The 24,892-nt window shown below is 32.6% G+C and overlaps 1 protein-coding gene across 1 annotated transcript in view; it reads right to left on the bottom strand.

Annotated features, from left to right (window-relative positions):
- LRP1B (LDL receptor related protein 1B) overlaps positions 1 to 24,892 on the bottom strand; it is a 1,461,391-nt gene that overhangs the window by 199,899 nt on the left and 1,236,600 nt on the right. The window contains 6 exon segments of the mRNA XM_032636635.1: positions 11,644 to 11,763; positions 13,408 to 13,527; positions 13,643 to 13,759; positions 17,342 to 17,435; positions 21,905 to 22,053; positions 22,884 to 23,072. Of these exon segments, the coding sequence (XP_032492526.1) occupies positions 11,644 to 11,763; positions 13,408 to 13,527; positions 13,643 to 13,759; positions 17,342 to 17,435; positions 21,905 to 22,053; positions 22,884 to 23,072 (789 nt within the window).

Genomic DNA, 24,892 nt, shown 5'->3' with positions numbered 1-24,892 from the left:
CTCAGCTTACACAATAATTAACTAGAACAAGAAGAGCAAATCGAACCTAGAGTAAGGAGAAGAAGAGAATGAAAAGACAAGGCATAGACTACGAAAATATATTTGTAAAACATTTATCCAAAAACTAACTTGGATTCAGAATATATAAGAATTTGCAGAATTCAATAATATAAAAACAAACAATCCAATAAAAACATGAGAAAATTATCTGAATACATACTTCACCAAGGAAGATATACAGACAGCAAATATGCATGTGAAATGATGTTCAATATCATTAATCACTAATGAAATGCAAATTAAAGCCACAATGAGATACCATTACAAATCTATTAGAATGACTAAAATGTAAAAGTATCAAGTATTGGCAAGGATGTAGAGGAACCTGGAATTCTCCAATACTGCCAGTGGGAATGGTAAATAGTACAACCACTTTGTAAAAGAGTTTGATACTTTCTTAAAACGTTTCTTAAAAAGTTAAGCATATGCTTATCATGTGAACTAGTCTACATGTAGAGAAAAGAAAGCATGTATCCATACCGAGACTAATACAAGAATGTTCATAGCAACTTGATTTGCAATAGTCTAAAACTTGAATCAGGGGATTAAGAGGTACAAACCATTAGATATAAAATAAGCTACAAGAATGTATTGTACAACATGGGGAATATAGCAAATATTTTATAATAAATATAAATAGAATATAACCTTTAAAATTGTGAATCACTATACTGCATACCTGTAACTTATATAATATTGTACATCAACTATACTTTAATTAAAAAAAAACCTTGAACTGACCCAAATGATCATAAATGGGTAAACAGATAAAAAATATTATATTTATCCATACAATAGAATTCTTCACAGCAATATAAAGGAATGAACATTCAATACAACCATCAACATGGATAATCTCAAAATAATTACGCTGAGTGAAATAAGCCAGACAAAGTTAATACATACTGTATGACTCCAGTTTTATGTAAATGTACACTAATCTACAGGGGCTGAAAGCAGGTAATAGAGGCAAGGCAGGAAGTGGGGTGAGGGAGAGGTATTGCAAAGGGAAACAAATTTCTAGGGGTGATAAACGTGTTCATTATCTTGATTGTGGTGAGGATTTAATCACCTGTTTAACAAACCTGTTAAACCTTATCAAATTGTCCATTTAAAATATATGCAGTTTACTGTATGCCAATTATACTTCAATAAAGCTGTTAAACAAACAAACAGTACTCACAGGGACGTGTAGTGAATATACAGAATTGTGAATCTAAGATTTCCTGGATACCATATAATATGTACCTGAAGATTCATACTAGTCATATGCTCTTTAACATTTATTAATACACTAGGCGTTATTCTCTTAAGTCACCAACTCTTTGTTATTAACTCTACATTTTATTTTTTCCTCTCTTCTGATAAAAAAAAGCAAGATTTCACAGAACCATTTTATTGTCATAAAATTTCATAGTATTTATTTAAATCTTTTATTTGTTCCCTTCTGTCTCCATTACAGAATGTGTAATTGTTTTAGCCTGTGTCAATACTAAATATGTAGCAAAAAGTTCTGAAAAAAGGGACAAAAAATATTTTCTGTGGGTCTATTATGTACTTATACATCTACTAGGTACTCATATACCTTTATTTCTTTTAACCCTCTCATCAGCTTTCTAAGGACAAAAGTATTATATCTGTTTACAAATGAGGAAATAGTAGAGACCTGAAGAATCTATCCACAGAATGGAGCTCTGTTGCTAGTAACACCAGAGTTTTAGGCTCTTTTCAAAAAGCTGCCCGATTGTACTGCCATAGCACACTTTCTTCCTACAGAGAGGAGGCACATCTCATTGTACAAGTTTGACACAACGTGTCAGTGATTCTCTATATTGAAATTCCCTTAAAATTTTAGCCAATTTGTACACTAATCAAGCCCCAACTATTGAACTGATCAGGAGGAAAAGCAGTTTTTCACAAATATGAAATAAAATACATATAAACTCAAAGAAAGAAAACTAGATTCCTAAAGTTCAGGTTTAGGGGAGAAAGGTATTATATTCGGTTGAACCAAATAAAATCTGTATTTTTAAAATTTCCTTCCTTCAGTTGTTCCTCAAATGTTTATCTGTGCCAGATTCTGTACTAGGTACTGGATATATTAGGAATTAGAAAGATATATAGATCCAGCCCTCCTGGAATTTATAATTTGGCAAGGGAGACAGTAGGCTTCATTAGAACCTTTAAAAATGCAATAACATAGAAGCAGTATTAGAATACAAGAGTGGGCATACAGCAATGGAGAACAGGAGATACTCAGCACATATATAACTAAAAATGCCGCATACTGTTCCACAGATCTTACCCAAAGCATAGAACTTGGGAAGGTTTCAGGAGAGAGATATACAGCTGATGAATAGAAAGGAAAATAGAACACATGCAGAGAGATTAAAGAAAATGAAATTATTTTGGCCTGAAGAAGGATGTAAAAAAACTTGAGTCCTTAAACAAAGGACTTTAACCCAAAGAATAACGTTTGGTTATTCAATATTTCCATTGGAAATATTTTAAAAGGAAAAAAAATAGGCTTAATTTATAGTGTGATTCTAGCATATTACCTAGACAAAGAGAAGTATTTTTGTTGTTTGTTTGTTTGATTAGGAATGATAGATGTGGCCCTATTAAAGTAGGTGAAAACCAGAGGACCTCTAATGATCCTTTTCCTTTGAAGATTCTATGAACATCATAACAATATATGCACTCTAGATGAAACTGCGTGGACTTGACGCTTTCAGCTCCATCCTTTATTGTGGTTTAGAAATGCATTCTGTGTTAATTCAGCAGCATGGTTAGTGAACACTTTCCATCTGTCAGTAAGATGCTGAAAATTACTAAGTCACAGCATTGAGCCAAAAAAATGAAATTGGGTGGATGAATAATTTTGTACTATAAAGAAGTAGTAAATTCCAGCTGTGAAAACCAAGTAGCGCAAAGAAAGTTCTGGGATTTAAGATTGGTACTGCCATCCCATTACCCCACACCCGATAGTTTTTGAAAAAGAGTCATCTTAACTGTTCCAAACTAGAGATTTTAGCATGTTCATTTCTTGCATTTGTTTCAGTCCCAAAAAATACAGCATGTAGTGCCAAGACATTTTTTCCAGAAAAGAATCTAGATAATTCATGCCCAGTGATTAATTACCAAATTTCATAAAATAAGAAAAAAATGCTTTCTTATATTAAAGTTTTCAAAAAATTGGAACAAAGCACAGTGTCAATAACCTTCACTTCTGCATGGTGAAAGTTTTTGAAAGTATACTAAGAGTAATACTAGCATGAGCAAATATTCTCTTCTCAGTAGTCACTTATATTTTAATCTACTTTAATAATAGTTTAGTCATCCAAAATTAATAACCATTGATAATAATAATTCTAGAATTCATTTTAACTATTAATAGATCCTCTGTATTACTTATGCTTCATTTAGATTGGTAGAGACTTTTGAATAAGAATATAATGAAGATACCATTTTTAAAAGCACTGTTGCAGTTCCTTAAATGACTTGCATTATGCATAGAGTTAGACTCTGAGGAATGTCACCATTTCCTGAAAATACTCTTTGTACGTACCTACAGCAATTTCATGTATTTATAAAAGCTTCAGGAAGGAGAAAATGCATGATCTACAAAATAAATCTATATTCATGTTCATTCCTTCTGTTAATCAAGTGGAGGACAACATTTTCAAACGTGTGACCTGCGTAACATGGATGGCAAGCTGTGGATCACGTACTAGATGGCTCTAACAGTGAATAAGCAGGGTGTTATATAGTATTGACTGGCTGCTGAGAAGGTTATCCCCTGTTCAGTTCTCTTTCATTTTTTCTAGTTGCTGCATTATGAAAAGTTTGGTCATGGGAAAATAGGGCTTTGCTCAACACTCACTAATCTCCCTTTTTAACAAAGAGAGAATTGGATTTTGTTAGGCTAGTGTCAAACTAGAATTGTGTCAAGCTAGAATTTAATGACATTGTTTTGCTTTCAAATTGACTATAGACAAGGCATCCCTTCATTGTCACTCCTACGCCCACTCACTATTAGTGACAATGTTATTAAAAAAATTCTATTTAAGTATGCATTTTTTTCTGATGACATTTATCCATTCCTATTTGTCTAGGATCATTTGTATCTGCATCTTAATTCCTTGCCTTACTGCATATTTAAGCCAGGTCAAGGAAGCTCTACTGAGTAATGGTTAAGTGCATGGGGCTGAAGACATCTCCTGTGGAACCAAATTCTGCTTACTCATTTTTTACCTGGGTAATCCTAGGAAAATTACTTACACTCTCTGAGCCTTATATCCTTACTTATAAAATAGGAATAATGATAGTTATACTCTCTCACATAACATCCTCTCTCATAGGATTGTTGTGAGGATTAAATGATATAATCCACACGTAAAGTTTAGCACAATGCCTAGCATGATGAGCTTTCAAAACTATCCTTATTATTAGACTTTGAATTCCCTGAGTATATATAATGGCTTACTTAACATTTTCAGTAGATGTTTATTAATTTTTAAAATAAATGAATGTTATAAAGATACAGAAATCAAGTTTAGTTCTACAAGTAAAATATTAAAAAGGAAACAAGTAATACAATCTGGGCCCAAAGTATGTCGTAGGATGAACTGATTGTATCCAGAGATTTTAAAAGTCCTGGTGCTTTCCTCTGCAAAGAACAGGGGTGCTGATATGAGAGCCCCTTGAAATTCAGCCTTGTGCATAATTTTCAAATTCCCCATTGGTAATACCAATATCCATTGGTAATATCTCTTGGTAATACCAGGCTTTTAAATTACGTGTTCCCAATAATAATTTTAAGAAATATTAACAAATCTGATCTGCAATTACCTCTATTTGAATATTATGAAATGGACATGGTAAATCCAGACAGAAAAAAATTTTTTGTTCATATTTTAAGTGACTGATTCTCAATTTTCTTCCCTCTGACTCAGTAAAATGTTCTTTATTTAAAAAGAACTGGCTGAATTGTCAGGGTACTGAGTTCATAAAATGATTTATGATTACTAGAGGTAGTTTCCTATACCTCTCTGATTCCCTGATAGTTATGCAGTGAGATTTTTACTGCTCAATGCCTCTTTATACCAAGAATCTTGTGGCTTTAAACATTAAAAGACCAAACTGAAGATCTGAGAATCCAAAAGATTCTCTTCTTGAAGCAGTAATTATCATGGGACTGGGGATACGCTCATTCCAAGAACTCTAAGTTCATCCAAAGAACTTCTAGGATAGGAATCCATAAAGTAACATAACACCTCACCATCTATGAATAGTTTCTAGAAACAGACAGAAATATCCATATGAGGAATCTAGCTTACTGATACACAGATATAATTGTTAAGAGACATAGCTGTATGATCTTTTATAGAAAAACATGATTAATTGGAATTAATATACTGAATTTTCTGAGTACATTTTGTTTTTAGGATTCAGAAGTTAATTACAAAGGAGATTAAAATATAAACAGATTCGATGTTTGATTTTTTAATGTAATATAAGAATATTCAAAATGTGGATCTATACCATATATGCTATTAAGTAATATGACATTTTTGCCAGTACTGTTTACTTGGTGATAGAAAAAAATTAGATTAATACTTTAGAAATGTCTTCAACAAGTTGAAACAGGTTAGATGTTACTCTTTCAATAGCTTAATTAATTAAAGCTGTATGGAAGTTTATAAAAAGTAAGTTCCCAGCATTGTGATATGGATTTTTTTATTGAGTCAGCCACTCAATATTTAATACTCAGTATTTAACACTAATTGTCAATACACTCAATTCCTGAATGATTGATTCTAATGAACTAAAACAAAATACCATACATTTACTTTAACATTAATATTTGATATTAGTATTTACAGCAAAATGGTTACTATAATATTTTTGCAGGTATACACATATTCTGTAACTTTTTATTAGTTTAAGGTTAAATATAAAAACTTACATTAGAAATCTTGAGTAAGATAATACAATTCACATAACCCAAATACCATTAATCAAAAATATTATTTGAAAACATATTAGATTTACTTGAACTTTAATAAATAGTATGTTTATATTCTGCTTTTTTTCAAATATTAGTCAAAACCCAGTAACTGTATCAAAAGGGAAATATTTATATACTGGAGGTTTGTCTCTTTCTTAGAACATAGAATTTTGAAGGGAAGTGTTGTACTCATGTGAATAATATGATCCACAGGAATGAGAAATCTCTGGTCACAGGGTAGATCCACTCTCTATTTTATCTCTCTAGCTCTTAAATAATATTTTTTCATGTCAATTCTGCTTTGGGTCAAAGGAAACTCATCATGAAGAATTTCTGTTCATATTCCTTTAAAAATACCTCTCAAGAATTTTGGATTTGAAAACTAAAAATATTAATTAGAAGGTTAAGATTTCAAATGGAAATAAAAATAAGTAATAATTTACTCTGGCATCCATAACCCAGCAAGAGGTAACAGAGTTCATTGTTTCACACTAAACCCTATGTCACCTCTCTTTCCACTCCCATTATTTCCTACATGAACTCTGAACAAGGAACCATATATGAACAGTGGCCTGATGACATAAAATATCTAGCCCAGAGGCTTTGCAGCCCAGGCATTGAATCTAACACTGACTGGAGAATAAGTATGGTTATCAGAATCATCATCTATACCACATCTGTCCCCTACATACACATCACAAAGCTAATAAATGCTACAGTCACAACTCTACAATAGGTCATTTTTTACGCATTACTATATTTTGTCCTGAAATGTTAATGGCTGAAAATGGATAGTCTTTTTGTAAACAAAGTCTGATACCACTTGGATCCTCAAACTGATCTTAACATATAAGCACAAATCTAAGTTTTCTTAAAGGAATAAACAAAAGCACCTTCTACATAGAGGTGCATTATCAGGTGTTGCTGTTGAGAAGAGGCAATACAATCTTTCATTTTACCTACTTTCATTCATTAATATACAGTATAATTCTATATACATGGTACTAAACAACATTAAATAACACCTGAAAATATAAATGATAGAATATCCTCTAAGGATATTGCCAGACCAAAAGATATGTGAACAGAATCTTATAAACTAAAAGAAACACACATATTTTTGTTCTAAAAGTAGGTAAAAGGAGGCAAATTTTTAAAGTTCTACATTTCATACTTTTTTTAATACAGCATCTAATACATAGGCTTCCTATGTACTGCTATAAATCTGTTACTGTAGAGATTTAAATGTTTTAAGAGATATCTTAGACCAAATGTTAAAGTCTATTAAAAATGGTACAGGTATATCGTTGTGTAACTTTCTGTGCAAGTCTTTGTGTTTGAAATATCTTATAATTTAATATGTATTACACTTGCTTTAACTTAAAAAATATTTTTTTCTTATATTCTCATAGCTTGAGTAACCCAATTCAAATTTCCTCATCAGACATTTAAGGGAGAATAAAAGCAAGCATTGACGGGTTCTGTCTTTTGGTTTGAGTGTGTTCAGTGTCATGCTTGAAATCCAGGCTGTGGAAAGTACAAAGCTACTGTAGGAAGCTCAAGTTCCTTTCACAAGCCCCAGCTAGTGTGATTACAACGACTGCATTAAGTAAAAATAATTAGCCAAGCAGCAGGTTGGTTATAAATCAAGACTGTTCAAAAGCAGCAAATGACTCTGAACCAGCGTGAAAGCAAGACTCTCTTTGATGACACAGAAATGATGTAGGAGAAGAAAGTAGGAAATGAGACCACAGGGAGGAGCGATGTGGGAGCACAAACAGCCGACTCTAGAGAGCGGAGTGGTGAGTTCATAGCTGACCAGGAAAGCCCAGGCATAAAACTGATGAAAAGGATGTTTCATAGGGATCTAGGGCACTGAGAATCTAAACTATAAAACAGGGAGAGAGAACATAATCGAAAGACATATTCTGATATCACCTTATGAGAGTCAAATTGCAGAAAAGTTTCAACTCTGTTACAAAGAATTATGAATCTAGTACAGATCCGTCAAATCCCTAAATGCTCACTTCATTCCTAAAATAGAAAATGGCAGGCAGAAGGTGAAGAAAGTTTGAAACTGAGATTCTTAATGAAAATCCCAGAGCTGCCACAGTTGGAGTAGTCTACTGATTGTGGTCAGGCATTCAAATGTGGTGCTGGCCCAATATTGTAATAAATAGTGTAACAACCTTCTAAGAGTAGTTAACATCAATAGTCTAGTAGAAGTGTGTATATCTATGTTTTAAGAAGCTTTCTTTTATTTGGGCATAGAGTGAGGAAAGAATAAACAACCTCAGGCAAAAAGAAATAATTTTAGAATCACTATTAACAACTCATAAAACAAAGTTAAAACTACAGTCTTCCTTGGTATCCACAGGGGATTGGTTCCAGGATCCCTACAGAAACCAAAATCCATGGATGCTCAAGTCCCTTAGACAAACTAGCTTAGTACAGTCGGCCTTTCCAGATCTGCTGATGTGGAACCTGTGGATGAGACAGGCCCACTGTATCTTGCTACAACTGTGAAGGTAGCATAGATTTAAATCTATATTTATACAAAAATAGAATTAAAAGGTGTTTTAAAATATTTTTCAATTTAAATCCAAATGTGCCAAATGTAGCTTTAATGGACTCAAATACAACCATCTCAAAATCTATCCATAATAAGATGGGAAACTATGCAGTTAATTTAATTTTTAAATTCAAAGTCTCACCACGACTAGATTACTGGACAAAGACTCCTAAACTATATTTAATCTACATCTATTCAAAGTGATTTCAAAGCCTCCTTATGCTAACCTGGAAATGATTACCATACAATTTTTTACAAATATTGAGCATTAGCTGTTAAATTTGCAAGTACTCATAAGATCTCAAAAGTTACACTGGGCTGACTGCAATAAACATGTGATATTTTGGTAAATATAAAAATCAAATAATTTTAAAAATATTTGCACATTACTGGTTATTTAGTTCCCTATACTACATGTGTACTGTGTTTGTGTTAAGTTACTGTGCTCTGTTTTGTTAGGCTTTTCTATAGTGACTGTCTCTCTCTCTCTCCCTCTCCCTTGCATGTGTGCTTCTACATTGGTTTTATTTACACAATTAAAAGCAAAACAAACCAAATTGTTTAATTAGGTCAAGGTAAAACAAACTATAATCCTGGAACTTTAGAACTGAGAGAAAACAATTAGATATAAAACTATAGATAAATACAAATATTGGTGCTGAAAAATAAGATGTAAGGGCTAGGTGAACTCCAAGAATAAAAAAGAATCTCCCCCTAAACTGAGCACTGGGCTAAGAAAGTACAGAAGGCAACTGAAATAAAAATGGGTTGCAAATGGAGGTTTTGCAACAACAAATGGGCCAGTTTCTCAACAGCATTTAATGCAAGTCTACACTACAACCTGCTAGGTCACTTGACATGTGAAATAGTGAAACACATCCCTTCTTCTAGACAAGGCCCATTCTCACCCACAAAGAAACATGTAACTCAGATTCAAATAATAAGGCCTTGGCTTGATAGGGTTAACCTTTAAGGAGTGTTATGTTTCTTTCCCACTCAATAAAGCATCAAACGAGGAACTATCCCACAAGGGTGTTAAAAAGAATTAGCAAAAACACATGGCATTTATATATGTATTGAAGACAGAAGAAAGGGGAAAGAGGTGGTCTTTTAGCTCCTTCAAAAATAAGGATTGGCAAATGCCATGCTAAAATATGATGTAGAAGAAGTTTCTTTAAGTTAAATTAGCACCTGTCCATGGTAACATTTTAGAGTGGGTTTAAGATACATTAAATGGTAACCCTTATTCATCCTTTCCCCCATTTTCTGTATGTATGTATATATTTGTATACTGGTCTGGAACTTAAAGCAATAATTGTGGCTAGGAGAATTCTATATAATTTTATAACAGAAAATATTTAAATATTTTCTTTTTATATAGAAAAAATGATGTGGATTCATGTTATGGTCATAGAGCACAGGCTTTGGTGTCAAATAACCCTGGATTCAAGTTCCAGTTATGCCACTTGTTAGCTGTAGGATTTGGGGTAAGTTACTCCTTGGATCTCATTTTCCTCAACCATAAAATAGGGATAATAAGGAGATTAAATGAAGTAATCGCTATAAAGCCTTTAACGCATTTCTTGGGCCATACGGTAAACACCAAATAAATATTAGGCATTATTCTTATTATGATGATTAATAATTATCAGTTTGAACAGTGTAACATACCAAAACAGTTAAATCACATCAAAGTGAGGAGGAAGAAGAGTAAAATCGAGAAAAAAAAATTTCATCCAAGAAATTTTTCAGATAGCTAATATAAGTCATTATTCCATGTTGCTTTGGTAAACAAAAGACAAGAGAGCAAACTAGCCAGTAATATAAATTCGCCTGCAAAAGTCCTTGATAAGTGTTATGGACAAACTGGTGATGGATGTGGTTTGATGCTTTGTGAATTGATTATGAAGGTCAATTCCACAAAGTGAGAAATGGTGATTTTATGATACTATAAAGTGATAAGCCATACTGATTGCATGTCCTGAAGACACAGTTATATAGAGACAGTATTAGAAAAAAACTCTTAATGACATATTGTTGCCTGTGATTATACATATAGCTCATGAATATTGTTCAATATAATGGAATTTCAAAGAAATTAAATGATTTTCATCATTTTGATTTCTCCCAGAAGAGTTAATTAACAGTAAGGTGGAATCTAGCAAATGCATTTAAGACAATTTTTTCTAAGAAGCCTGAAGGTTCTGTCCTTAGTTTGGACAAACTCTGTCTTTTCTAATCAATTACCAGATTAAATGCTTTTTTTGCTTCCCCAACAATGCCAAGTTTGGTGCAGTCACCTAAAAAATAGCCTCAATTAATGTTTCATAAATGTTGAAAAAAATGAGTTACACATGACAACTATTACTTTATTTCTGTTCCACTGTTGACATATTCAGGATAGAATCAAATGCATTAAACAAAAATGAATACATATGTTCTCCATTTCTGCAATGTTAAGTAATAATAACTGTAAATAAAATAATTGATCTTAAGTGAAAATATTAATGTTTCAGAAACATGCTAACTTAAATGATTGCTGCCATCTACTAAAACAGAACAGATGCCTTTGTTATCTTTTTTGTTTTTCCTCACCATGTTTAAGAATGAACAATAATCATTGGATAAATGAACAATCATATTTAAGGAGAAAAATGAAGCCTAGAACAATATGAAAATGTTTTATTGTTTCTATTCATTAAATGCTAATAGCATGTGCATATGCTAACATAAGAAGACAGTTTTATCTTACCTTTCAGATCTGTCTTTTTAGAAACAGTTTTGACTTATGTTAAAGCAATACTTAACCCTTTTGCCTTACCCCTCCATGCTTTTTCTAAAATAGCTAACCTGAGGTTATTGACTCTGGGAGCACAGAGGAAAAACATTCGCACGTTAGGCCCTAGTTGTATCAGAATTGTGTTCAAATTCATTTCACTATGGCCATCTCAGATGATGATACAAATGCAAGAGGTAGGATCCACCATCACAAAGCACTCACCGCAGTTGGCTTCATCTGATGCGTCTGCACAGTCTGGATCCTCGTCGCAAACCCACAGCTTGGAAATGCAATGTTTGGTAGTTTTACACTGGAAATAGTCTGGAGAGCAGCTGTTTTCGGCTTAAGAGAAAGCATCTATTATTAAAATGTAGCTTTGGACAAGAATAGACATTCTAAATAAAAAACAAATTTTTAAGTTAATCAATTGAAAATGTATCATCTTTTAATTAATAAGACCCTGAAGGTGATAAGTTTTAACTTTTAATTATCTATAGTGTATTCCTATTACCCGTTCCAGTATAAATAAATAAAATATATTTCTGCAAATGATGCATTTGATAAAAATCAGAGTTTTCAAAACCACCCCACCTTGATTAGATATCTTGAAACTAATTAAAAAATAAAGGATTCAGGGTCTTTCAAAATAATTTTTTTCAGATAAATAAATATAAGAATTTACACATAGGCATTTTTGTAAATAGAAAAAGACTAAAATCAGAAGACGTTAGTGAATGAGAAACAGAAAGGCATAGAATTTATCAAAACCTCTAGTTGTGTTGAGATTTTGACGGAAGAGGTGAACATCTGACTCAAACTATAAACTGCTTCACAAATCTTAGTCAGTTTAATGGATCAGCTTCTAGAATGGCTAACCATAAAGAACTGGTACTGACTTTATTCTGAATGTACCATCTTAATCAAATTGCTGGATGACTGCACATTATTTACTAATAAAAGTTTTAGAGGAATAAAATAAAACTTCAGTAAGACAGAAATGTTGACAGCAGTTCTGCTGAAAGCTTGAACTTGACAGGTGCTCTATGGTTCAGATCCTGTGCGTGTATGTACGTGTATGTGTGTATGTGCCTGCCTGCCTACGTGCATGTATGTATATGATGTAAATTGTTCTGCCTCCCATTTTATGTATATTTATTTTTCATGGGAGATTGAAATAAGAGGTGAACAGAATTAAAATTATTTTACAATTGTCTTTTGAAGTAGCTTGTTAAGATACATTAGGAGTATTACTTACAGTTTTTTTTTTTTTTTTTTTTTTTTTTTTTTTGCGGTACGCGGGCCTCTCACTGTTGTGGCCTCTCCCGTTGCGGAGCACAGGCTCCGACGCGCAGGCTCAGAGGCCATGGCTCACGGGCTCAGCCGCTGCGCGGCATGTGGGATCTTCCCGGACCGGGGCACGAACCGGTGTCCCCTGCATCGGCAAGCGGACTCTCAACCACTGCGCCACCAGGGAAGCCCTTATTTACAGTTTTTAACAAGTGATTTTGTTAGGTTATTTTGTCCAGATTTTTGTTTCTTATCATACATTCAATATGTTATTTTTAAGGGAAAAAATTTCTAATTAAAATGGAGTTGATTTCAAGTAACTAATTAAATCAACAGAAGAAAATTACCTGCAGCTACTTAATATGGTAAAAAAAAAATCTATATTTTTTAAAAAGCACCATAATCTCCTGTAATTTGGTTTTGCTGCTTCTCTTAAGGATGATGTGGATGAATGCATGTTTTTTCATGTTTGTAATAATCTCCAGGTAGCTTTTAAGTAAAGATCACCCATGTTTTAATTTTCTATATATTTTTATACAGAGTTTCTTAACCATCCCAATAGACATCTAGTTGGAATTATTTGCCCATCATTGCAGTTCTATTTTCCACACTGTATAAATTTATGGTGAACAATAATAATCTTTAGACCAATTTCAGTTAGGAGTCAGAGGTCAGAGCGAACAGTTGGAGGTGACTTACGACAGTCCCTTTCATCTTCCTCATCTCCACAGTCATCCTGCCCATTGCATCTGAGGTTTACTGGGATGCATTTCTGGTTCTTGGTACACTTGAACTGACCTGAGAGGCAGACATGTGTGTCTAAAAGAGAGAACAAAAAGCGTGGGCTAAAGCCTGTGTCTGAATTTAAATCAGTGCAGACATAATCAGTTAAGAATTAGATTCGTGTTCCTTAGTTAAGAATGTAATCACCTACCACAGTTGAGTTCATCAGAATTGTCCCCACAGTCATTCTCTCCATCACAGATGAAAGCGGGCAGAGCACAGAGCCCAGTTCCACACTGAAATCGGCCTGGCTGACATTTAAATTCCGCTAGAGGAGGAAACATATAGGTATCGTGGAATGACAATCTTAGCTCATGACTTCTTAAACAGAGCTTTTCTGACATTCAACATATTTATTATATTATTATATTAAACATATCCTAGAGCACAATGTGAATGTCTCACATCCAGAGAGCTATTCGTTTCAGATGTGCAGTTAAGCTTTGAGCAGCTCAGATGGCCTCCAGATTAGATTTTATAAACTAACAGTAAGAAGAAAGATATTAACAACATATAAATATAAATATATATATTTAAAACATTTAAATTTCTCCTCATTTCAAAGACATGGTATTGAGTGGCAGAGCACAATTCATTGTAATTTTTTAAAAAAGTTATTCCAATATCACTTAAAAACTTATTTCTTTGATCACTTTGCTGCCTGTAATGTGTTAAGAGAGAAACATCTGCCCTCAATACATATTCCCCAGCATTCCTTAAAGGAAATACTTTCTATAACTATCACATTTTAAATCAGAATTATTGATATTTATTCCTATAATCTTACTAATATATAAGGACAATGTCATAACTAGTAAAGATTTTTATATACCATACGTGTTATTATAATAAATATCTCCTACATGGTAAAGCAGTTTTTGCTATATTCTTTGAGTTTATTTAAGCAATAATAACAATAAAGTAGGATCTATTGTATATCTACTTTGTATCATGCACTGGGCTAGGTTCTATCACATATAGTTACTAATTGAATCTCATTATAAACTTCTCACCTTGGGATCACCATGACCATTTTATAAATGAGGAAAGTAAGTCTCATGGATTCTAATAATTCACCCAAGAATATACAAGTTTCAAATGCCGGAGTTGAAGTTTAAATCCACATCTGACTCTGAAGTCCTCACAACTTGCAATAAACACTTATCTTTTCACTGATGATCCTAATGTGTGTTACTAATCACTGATTTTGAGATAATAGTATGCTGTTTATTAGTTCAAATCGGTCAATCAAACATTAATAAATTATATTTTGAACTTCCGTTGGAAGATAAATTATGCTTTTATAATTAAAATATTAATTAAAATTTTCTTAACATGAAAAAAAACCTCAATATATGCATGGCTTCCATAGAAGTAAGTTCTAAAATGTTGAACGTCATTTACCTTCAATTTACAACATTTATTAATTAATCACACTAAATGTTTAAACTGGGCGATCCTTAATTTTCTCATGATCTAAACATGCATTTCCTCTATTTCCTGTTGCTTCATATACGAGTTCCTTTAATATTTCTTTGTGCATAATTGCTGTTGTATTTTTCAATACTTTATGAACTTATGGTGTATGGATAGTAATTTTTAGACCAATTTCAGTTCAGAGTCAGAAGTAAGACAGAACAGAACATTTTGAGGTGACTTATGACAGTCCCTTTCATCTTCCTCATCCCCACAGTCACATTGTCCATTACAAGTGAGGTTGTCCAAAACTTTTCCGTAAGAAGGGTTGTAAATATTAAAGGAGTTCCAATGTCTGTTAAATAACTAGGAAGCCTATGTGACCTTTAAATGTGTCTCTAGAATGATCCTTGATGCATTAGAGTATTATAGGAAATATAATTACAAACTTATGATGCCAGAGAATTCTTGATGCATCACTCAACTACATTTACATAAATAACATTATTGCAGTATGAAGGTATATGAACCTGGTATCAAGCTTTTCTGCTTTTTCAGGTGAAATTACAGGTATTGTCAGTGGCTCTTAATACCTGCAAATTTTGATGATGCAGCTACTCAAAAATGAAGTCTAAACACTCGACAGACACACGTAGATCATTTTCTACCTCACCATGACTCTCAAAATAAAGTGTCATGCCTACAGATGTTCAAGCTGTTAACCCGTCAACTCTAAGAAATAGATCATTTACTAAAATATCACAGAGATAATGTCACCAATAAAAACACTCAGTATTGGTATTTAACCAGGATGAGGATCATACAGAGACTCTTAGATACCAGATGCCTCTTTGGTTCCCTTCAAAAGACATTAAAGTTATATTTGTTCACCAAATATTCTGAAAGTCGGTAAATGTAAGAAGTGTGTTATACTAAAGCTGTAGTTAAGTTTTCATATGAGTTTGGATACAACATGAAATTTCAGTCAAGATTAAAATTAGAGTTAAAATTAGAACTGTAAATATTTTAGAAGGGAGAGCACTGGGTGCTAATGACTTTGTCTGCAGGTCATTATGGGGATAATTCCTCAAAAAACACTTTAGTAAATCTGGGCAGGAAAGGTCATCTTAATATGGAACTTTAATAAATTAATAAATTTTAATTTATTAATTAAATAAATTAATAAATTTTATTGTGTAAATCTCCATTGGTCACCATAATTTCTTATTCCTTGATTTTTTTTAATTCAGTAACTTAAGAATAATTCAGGCATAATAGTATACCTATGTCATACAGATACTACTCTTCATATATTGTCCATCACAGTGAAAACAAAAACTTTATTAAAAAAAAATCAAAGGGCAATGGACCTTTCAGAAACAAAATAATATTAGAAAAGCAATGACTTTTAAAACTTTTTCCTTCTCACTGAATACATTATTTACTGATTTTAAACATATAAATGAGATATGTGAAAAAACTTCAAATGTTTGATATACTTGGTAGTGACTAGAGAAGTGGAATACAGCTCATCCAAGTAATTATCTAGAAGTCCTAAGTTTGAAACAGCTTTGTAATTATGTGGTGGAAAGTTCTGTAGCAGAAAGTAGCTGGCTTTCACTAAGACAGTATACTTGTTTCTTTAGTGCAAGCCTAAGGATCTTGAACTCAACTGTCAAGACCAAATCAAGGCAACCATCTACTGGGATGTTGAGGGAATTATCATGATTGACTACTAGCATCTTCAAGTTGACAGGACAGTATTAGAGTGACCCATGAAGTGAACTATAAAAGGCTAACAAGGAAAAGTCTGCTGATTGTCCATTACAACCTAGGTTACCAAAGATAGCTTAAAAAAATAGCACCTAACCATGCCAATGACAGTCAAATGTCAAGACATAATTGGTAGTCACTTTAAGGCAACTACTAAGAGCATACTAAATTGACTAACAGCCAACTAATGACTTACATTGGAAAAATCTGACTTTTAAAGAATTTTCAGTATTTTAATACTGACAGAAAAGTTGAAGGACTGTATTCCTTAAAGTCAAGATTTCAGTCATTGAGTGGCATTCTGAAAACTTGCCCATTTTTGCTTCTGATTTAATGATATCTTAAGTCAAAATCATGCTGATTTTTACTCTCCTGATTGCTACATCAAGAGTTTAGTTATTCTACAAGTAAAAAAAAAAATTGAGAAAGAGATGACTAATACAAAGTGCTGATGGTGTCATTGTAGATGTAATAGTGATCAGAGACATACATAAGACATTGCAACAATTTTTGCTGTATTTTAAACTACTAACATAAAACCTTTCTGTTTCAATTTTTGAAAGCTATCAGAAGGCAATACTTAAGATCTAGCTTCAATTTTCCAGGTCTGGGATGTAAGGAGCTCTAAATTCTAAACTCCTGCATCTGCCAGTGTACTCACGACAGTCATCTGGTTCGTCAGATCCATCACCACAGTCATCCACGGTGTCACATTTCCACCAGAATGGAATACATTTATCAGTTTTGCAACGAAACTTTGAAATAAAGGGAAAAAAATAAAGATTAAAGAATGCTACTCATATGTAATGGATATTTAAAAACTCACTAGGGCAGATCAGCCTAGCCTACTCTCTTGCTGCAAATGTGAACTGTGGTGGTCTTAGAGCATTCCACAATAGGGAATAAGTGCACAACAAGCAGCAAAATGACCATCCAGGAAAGCACACTGTTCAGGAAAACATGGTGCGATTTCCTGAGCAAAGACAAGCTCATGAATTTACTTATTGTCTACGGCTGCTTTCTCACCACAACAGTTTAGTACTGCTACACAGACCATGTGGTTCACAAAGCCTAAAATAGTTATTACCTGACCCGCTACAGAAAAATTTTGCTGAACACTGAATAGGGCTAAAAATCATCAGAGATACCAGGAAGAGGTATTGAGTTGAATTCACTTAGTTAATTTGAATTAATTTAACTAATTTAATTAATTTGAATTATTGTTCCTGCTAACTTCACTGGCCAACCATACACAGTAACCAAGAAAGCTCAGCCAATCTTAGATCTCAGACCACAACTTATCCTTTTCTCAGTAACATTCAGTTCCAAACGTACCCTCATAAGATAGAAGAATCTAAAGAAAATCACACTTTCCATACAGAGAGCACATGCATCTGAAATAGTTGCCGTGAATAAAAACAAGCGATTGTTAAATTTAGTAGATTTCTTCTAGTACTTCAATTTTTTTTCTTCTTCTGAAATTGAAAATATTAGGTATTTTCTAAAATGTATTCATTTTCTTTTTGAAGTGTTTTTGCTGTAATTCTTATGTGAGTGACTAAAAGCAAGGTGACATTTATCTTAGCATGTTGCATGCCAGGCAGATTTGTAACATAGAAATATATAACCCAGGTTCAATTTTCTCTAATGAAAATGTATTAGCAAGCTAAAAATTTGTTCATTTAAAATACTGTTACTGTCTTCAAGTAAGACAGATTGTGATGCTAGCCTTTACTGAACCTGTCTGGATATCATGGAGCTGATTCAGGGTAGATTTATATATATATATATATATTTATATTTTAAATAAGAGAGTACTTTTTTTGCCAGTGGCACTGTAAGAGGGAATAGAGCACTGTGAATCCCAGGGAAGATCTCCCTGTTCAGCTGATTTTCCCATATTTACTTAGCCTGTGGTCATGTTTGTTATGGCTTTCGTAAATTACCAAAAGAAAAATATTACTTTGATAGATGGTGATTGTCTGGGGATATAAGGCTTACTCTGAAAGCAATTGCCATGAACATTAAACATTTCCAGTCATTACAGTAAGATGATTTCAAGTCTCCTGAGTATATTCACAGTCTTTCTAATCAAGATTTGAAAAATATCTAAATTTTTAATATTAAAAATATTTAAAATTTTACATATTATTTACACATGTTTAATTTTACTAAATATTTCTGATTTAAATAAACACCCACTGTTTGCATGATAGATGACACAATGATTTTGCTCACCATTTCATTTTTAATAAGGACATAAAAGTGTTTTGAGTTAAGGGAAGGCCAGGGTAAAATATAGTTATTATTACTCTTTATGCTAATCCATATTTTATTCATTACTCTCAGAGGAAGATTTCTTCTATTTTGTGTCTGGGCTTTTTTTTCATACTTAAATACAGTAACTTTGAAAAAATAAATGCTAAATACAAAACATTCTTCATGGTAAATGCTCTCCAAGACTAATATCTTCATAAAATAAATTGCAGGCTGCAATCATCACCCACAAGAAGAAGCTATAAAGAAACTCTTAAATGCATGTCTACTAAGTGGGTACATCGATAAAATGCAAATCCTACATATAGTGAAGTTTACTCAAAACAGGAAGAGTCTCCACTTAAAAATAAGTAAATTCATTTTAAATTTACTTTTATAGTTTTCTAATTAAAATGATTTAAATGTAATATTTGAAATGATTTGTGCCACAAGAATTGGACCTAACCTTGATTTTTACCAGATTTTCATATGTTCATTTCCAATCCTAATAGAATTCTTATCGGTGTGATTTGCCTATTTTGTTAAAAATCAATAATATTTGGGGGTGTATCATTGGCTGCAGTAATTAGATGATAAACCTCAAATCCCTTAGTAAGATAAATTTAAAATGCAATATTTTTTATCAGAATGCTTAATGATATGATTGTGAAGTACATAAATTATTCACTTCATTTTAATATCTACCTCACTAAAAATTGTGCTATGAACTGATTTTTCTCCAAGAAGTATACAGTAGATCTTTTTTTCCAGAAAAAGAATCAGAAAAGAATCGGAGATAAAATGACTGCATAAATCACAGGACTTACGGGGACAACCACTACTTGATTGTGTTAGCTGAGATGTTACTCTTCGTTAACTTTTTTCTTAAAAATGAGACAAATGAAGTGATAACTGTTTTTTTCAGGAAGTATTGAAAACAAAGATATCTGATCCACAACATTCTATTGTTACTGTACTGTCTTGCTATTGCTGATTTTTTTTAATTCATGCAAAACACTATTGGGGGTATATGAAAAATTATAAATATTTTAGTCACATTATCACTGATACCAAATTGAGAGGTAATTTAGTTATATGAATAAAACTTTTCTAGGTTGATTTAAGTTTTCATTTAATTGACTGATCAGACTTTTTGCTTTTGAATACATACAATCCTAGGTTTTTCTATTTAATAATTTGAAACATCTTATTCCTTTTATGACTACAGTGAGGCTGATGTTTTACTATCTATGTCCTGCTGTTTGAGATTTCATCTGTGTGTCAAACATCCTTTGGCTTTACTTTATTTCCAGTCAGCTAATGAGGCTCACCACACTGTAAGGGGCTTAAGCAGGTGTCATTTCCACTAAGTTACCTATAGCCTCAGTGTTGGGCTTCAGCAGAGTGACCCTGGTCTGCTCCAAATCAAGAGAACAGAGGTTATTTCAGAATAACCCAGAGGTTAAATTGAAAATCTGTCTAAACTAAACAAAATTAACAGAAATTATAATTAAAAAATTTTTAAAGATGTGACTTCTCCCTTAAATTTTACCTCTAGTTTGCTTATTTTACCTCCCATAGTGACAAATTGCTAGTTCTCTAAAAATAATGAATTTTGTTCACATAAATACTTAGGAGAGTATAATTAAAACAACACAGTTGTAAAGAAAAAAGAGACTGTGACCTGTGCTTTCAACTAGACGTCAGAACCTCCTGATGGCAGCTCACACTAATTGCACACATACTCAAGTATATTCTACTTGTACTAGAGGGCTAGGGTAATAACAACAACACTTACTATGACCCAGGAACTTTTCCCATGTAATCTTCATAACGGTGGCCTGGAAATATTATCAATCCCATTTAAAAGATGAGGAAACTGAGGCATCAAATAGTTAAGTAACAAAGCCAAGGTAATTCAGCTTATTTAAAGCAGTCAGAGTATGGTCAAAGTGAGTCTGGCTTCAGAGTCTATGCCCTTAACCACTACACATACTGCTTCCTGGAAGAAGCTGGATCTTTTTCGTTTATATAGTTCTTTATTGTATGAGCCTCATAGTCATAACTTAAGAGGCAAGTTGAGCTAGAATTAGCTTCTCTTTTTGAAAATAAGCACACCCTAAGAGAAATTCAGTCTCTTGCTATGATGTCACTGCTAGAATTGGAAAACCAGCAAATTCAAAACACAGAATTCTAAGAATAAATTTAGTCATGTTAAAAAAACAAATCACATTTCCTTTACAATTTTATCTTAAACAAGATAGTTACTCAAATATAAAAAATTAAATTTTATAATGCCATATGACTTTTGTCCAAATTTTGAAAGTAATAAAGTCCATGCAACTACCATTAAGTAGAAAAATTAACTTCTGAAATAGCTTCACTGAAAATAACTACATTTTGAAGAAAAAGAGATTTCAGAAGGAAATTATTTACATCATATAATTTTTCAATAAAAATATCTAGAAAATTACTTTTTACAAACATATTTTCCACATCTCTTACTCTGAAGAATGACAGAGAGGTAGAGATGGTGATACAGAGAAGATTATCCAGGTAGATTTTTTTCTTTGTTTAAACTGCAGATATCTTAGTCTTACCCCTATGCCTCAATCACCCTGGTATCTTGGAATAGGTCAAATTTCCCCTGATGATTCTGCTATGCCTGCTTATGATTTGCACCATTATTCTGTGTGGATCGGTCTAAGAATGGTTTTCATTTTTGTTTTTGTCTTCCTTTTAACCTCTACGTGTACTTCCTAAATTCCCATTTTAACAATATGCATCAAATTGCTTTTCCCTTACTCTGTGACCCTCTCTATAATGTATGGAATGTTTATCTAATGCTATGCCAAACAAAAAACATGATGTTTCAAAAACGGTTTACGTGAATAAACAAAACACAGGCAAAACCTTTATAACAACTTGCTCATACATGCCATGAAATGATTTCTAGACCTCCACTCACCTGACTGGCTGTGCAGTTAGATAAGCAAGTCCTGTTATCAGCTGCAAGATAGAAGTTGGTGGGACATGCACAGGTGTGAGTCTTTCCAGGGGCTAAAAGGCACAGATGACTACAACCTCCATTATTTGTCATACAGAGATGTTTGGAGACTACAGATGAGAAAGAAACAACAACAGAATGGGATAATCAAGACCAATAATATAATATAGAATGAGAGATAGGACATTTAAGCTTCATAACTTGTATTTGAATACAACGTTGTAATCAAGAACTCATCAAGATTATAAATACAATTTTATTTTGTTAAAAATTCTACTCATCCTGTGACATTTATTTTATCATTAAATAATTTTAAGAATGTATCTCCACAATAGAAAGTATTTTACTAGGAAAAAAGTGTCCATCAGAAAAACAAACAGAGACTAAAAGTATTTTGGATGAGTATATACACAGGTTTAAAAATATAAATGTAAAATAAAATAATGAAATGATGGTCTACATGTAATAGTATACTGGGTAGCAAAAAAAATCAAAACTTTATTCCATATGGCCTGATAGAATTCCCACTAGACGTATGCTTAAGCAAACTTGATACAGTTCTCATTTTTAGAGCCTTAGAGCTACATAAATATAGTTCCTTTCACCTAGCAAGTCCAGAAACTAGGATCCTATAACTATTTTGTAAATAAATGATTTCAAGAATGCAGTCTTCACTTCTCCGACTACATGTATTAATGTCATTTCAGGTTAATATGATTTCAACAAATCAATAATTCTTGTACTATTATTGAGCTTCTAACCACATCCCTTAACAGCAGTATTCGATATCAACTGAATTTATTCTATACAATTATGCTAAGCAGTCAAATCTGGTAATCTTTCTCAAAAATAAATTTACACTTAACCTTAAAGGAAACAAAAATGGAATGTTACTAAAAGATGTTGATGCACTTATGGAAATCATGGAAAGAATAATTACCATCAGGTTGTCTATAAGAATGATACACCTGGATATCTGTGATGGCATGCCATGAGTTAATCAGTGAGAGTCTGTCTGCTCCCGAGGTTTTATGGGCACGGCTGAGTGACTTGGTTTTCCCATCAGTCCAGTAGATGTAGTCTTCAAACAATGTTAGTGCAATCACCCCTGGAATATCTTGATTAGGGACTGTAATAGGAGATGGTAACATTAATGTTCAGTCTTGGAAGACTGCCAGTTAAAATATTCAATACTACATGGGCTGACAGATACAACTGCTACAGAACTTCGTGTGAATAATTGCTGTGACAACCTGTCAAGCCGGCAAGGTTCTTTATTACCGGTTAAGAGAATGCAGGATCTGGCGCAGGAGGTTGCTTTGCTCAGATTTAGATTGGTTCAACCACTGGGAAGAAAATGAATTCAATCCTGCTTACAAGTAATGGCTGCTTCACCAGAAACAAATAACATCCAACATTTAAAACTTATATATATATGTATATCTCCATCAGTTGTTTCTAACTTATATCCTCCTTAAATCCACAGGTCATTGTACTGCTTTCTCTCACTTTTAAATGGATTAAATTATATATCCAGGATGAAATGTCTATCTACCTGGAGATAGAGTGACTATGACTACTATTAACCATTTTAGTCACTGAGATCTTATGAGTATTTTTGCTTGCAAAATAAGCTGGGATAGGGATGGAGAAATATATAAATGTGACAAATAACAATGCATCATGCAGACTTAACAATTATAAAACTGCTTTGTTGCAGATTAAAATTGTTTTATAATTATACATTCATTAGAGGACTGGGTTTAAATGTAAACAGTAGATTGAGCTTCACAAACGTAAATTTTTCTTTCAAGAGATTCCAGGGTCCTATCTGGCAAATAAGATGTAATAAATTTGTTTGGTGGTTTGGAGTTAAATAATTTTAAAATGTGATAGAGGGTTCTTCATTTTTTTTTAAAAAAAGCAATAAATAAAGAAAATTGAAATTCCCTAATTTGCACAAACATTCCAATATATTTCTCTATATAAATTTTTAGATCTACTTTTAAAAATTCTGCAAAATGTTCGTTAATGAGAAAAGGTACTATAATTCAGGTAATATGTACTTTTTTATATATTAGAACATAATGACAGAATTTATGTTTGGCATATTCCTCATTCAGCAGTAACTGAAAAACTATCAACATTTAAAATATAATTCACTTTTTCTAGGGAGGTTTACAGCCTTATTTTTAAGATGCTGGGTACATTTATATTGTTAACTAGAAGTAGAAATTTTAAATCTACCAATTTGCTATTTTTACTCAGGCCAAATGTGATCAGAGAATTCACTATGACTCAGAAAATACAGAAATAAAAGAGTTAAGACTCCTTCAAATGGGTGACACTTTAAGCCACTGACTACTATAAATAATGTAGTGTCTAGCCAGAAATCCATCTCAGAAGAGATACTATGCATATGAAGGATATAAAAAAATCAAGAAAAATCCAGATGTGCACACTTTTGATGCAGATATTCAAACTGAATTATCCGTGTAATTCCCAGACATGGAGCCCATTGCCACAATGATAAGTAGAATTGAATAAAGAAAGATGAAAAGTAGGACATTTTACCAGAATGAATCATGTCTGAGTTATTTATGCAAACTATGCCCACTCTCCCCCTTTGACTATATAAATTCATTCCAGAAAGATAAACAAATGTGGCAAAATGTTAACAATTGGGTGACTCTTGGTAATAGGTGATCATTACAGCAATCTTTCAACATGTGTGTATGTTTGAAACTTTTCAAAAGAAAATAAAAATCCTCAGAAAAAATTGAAAGTCTCAGAAACATTCAACTCAGATTTCCTTAGATGTTAAGCAAGTAATTACATCATTAAATAGGGATTCAAAAATTAATCGTCACTTTAAAATAATGTCAGTCCATCAGAGATTCAATTAGCTTCTGTACAAAAAGTGAAGTTATTGTAAGAACTTGCCTATTA

The sequence above is a fragment of the Phocoena sinus genome, chromosome 7, assembly GCF_008692025.1.
Source record: "Phocoena sinus isolate mPhoSin1 chromosome 7, mPhoSin1.pri, whole genome shotgun sequence".
Classification (NCBI taxonomy): Eukaryota; Metazoa; Chordata; class Mammalia; order Artiodactyla; family Phocoenidae; genus Phocoena; species Phocoena sinus.
The sequence above is the reverse complement of the archived record's forward strand: the minus strand, read 5'-3'. Positions and strand labels throughout refer to the sequence as shown.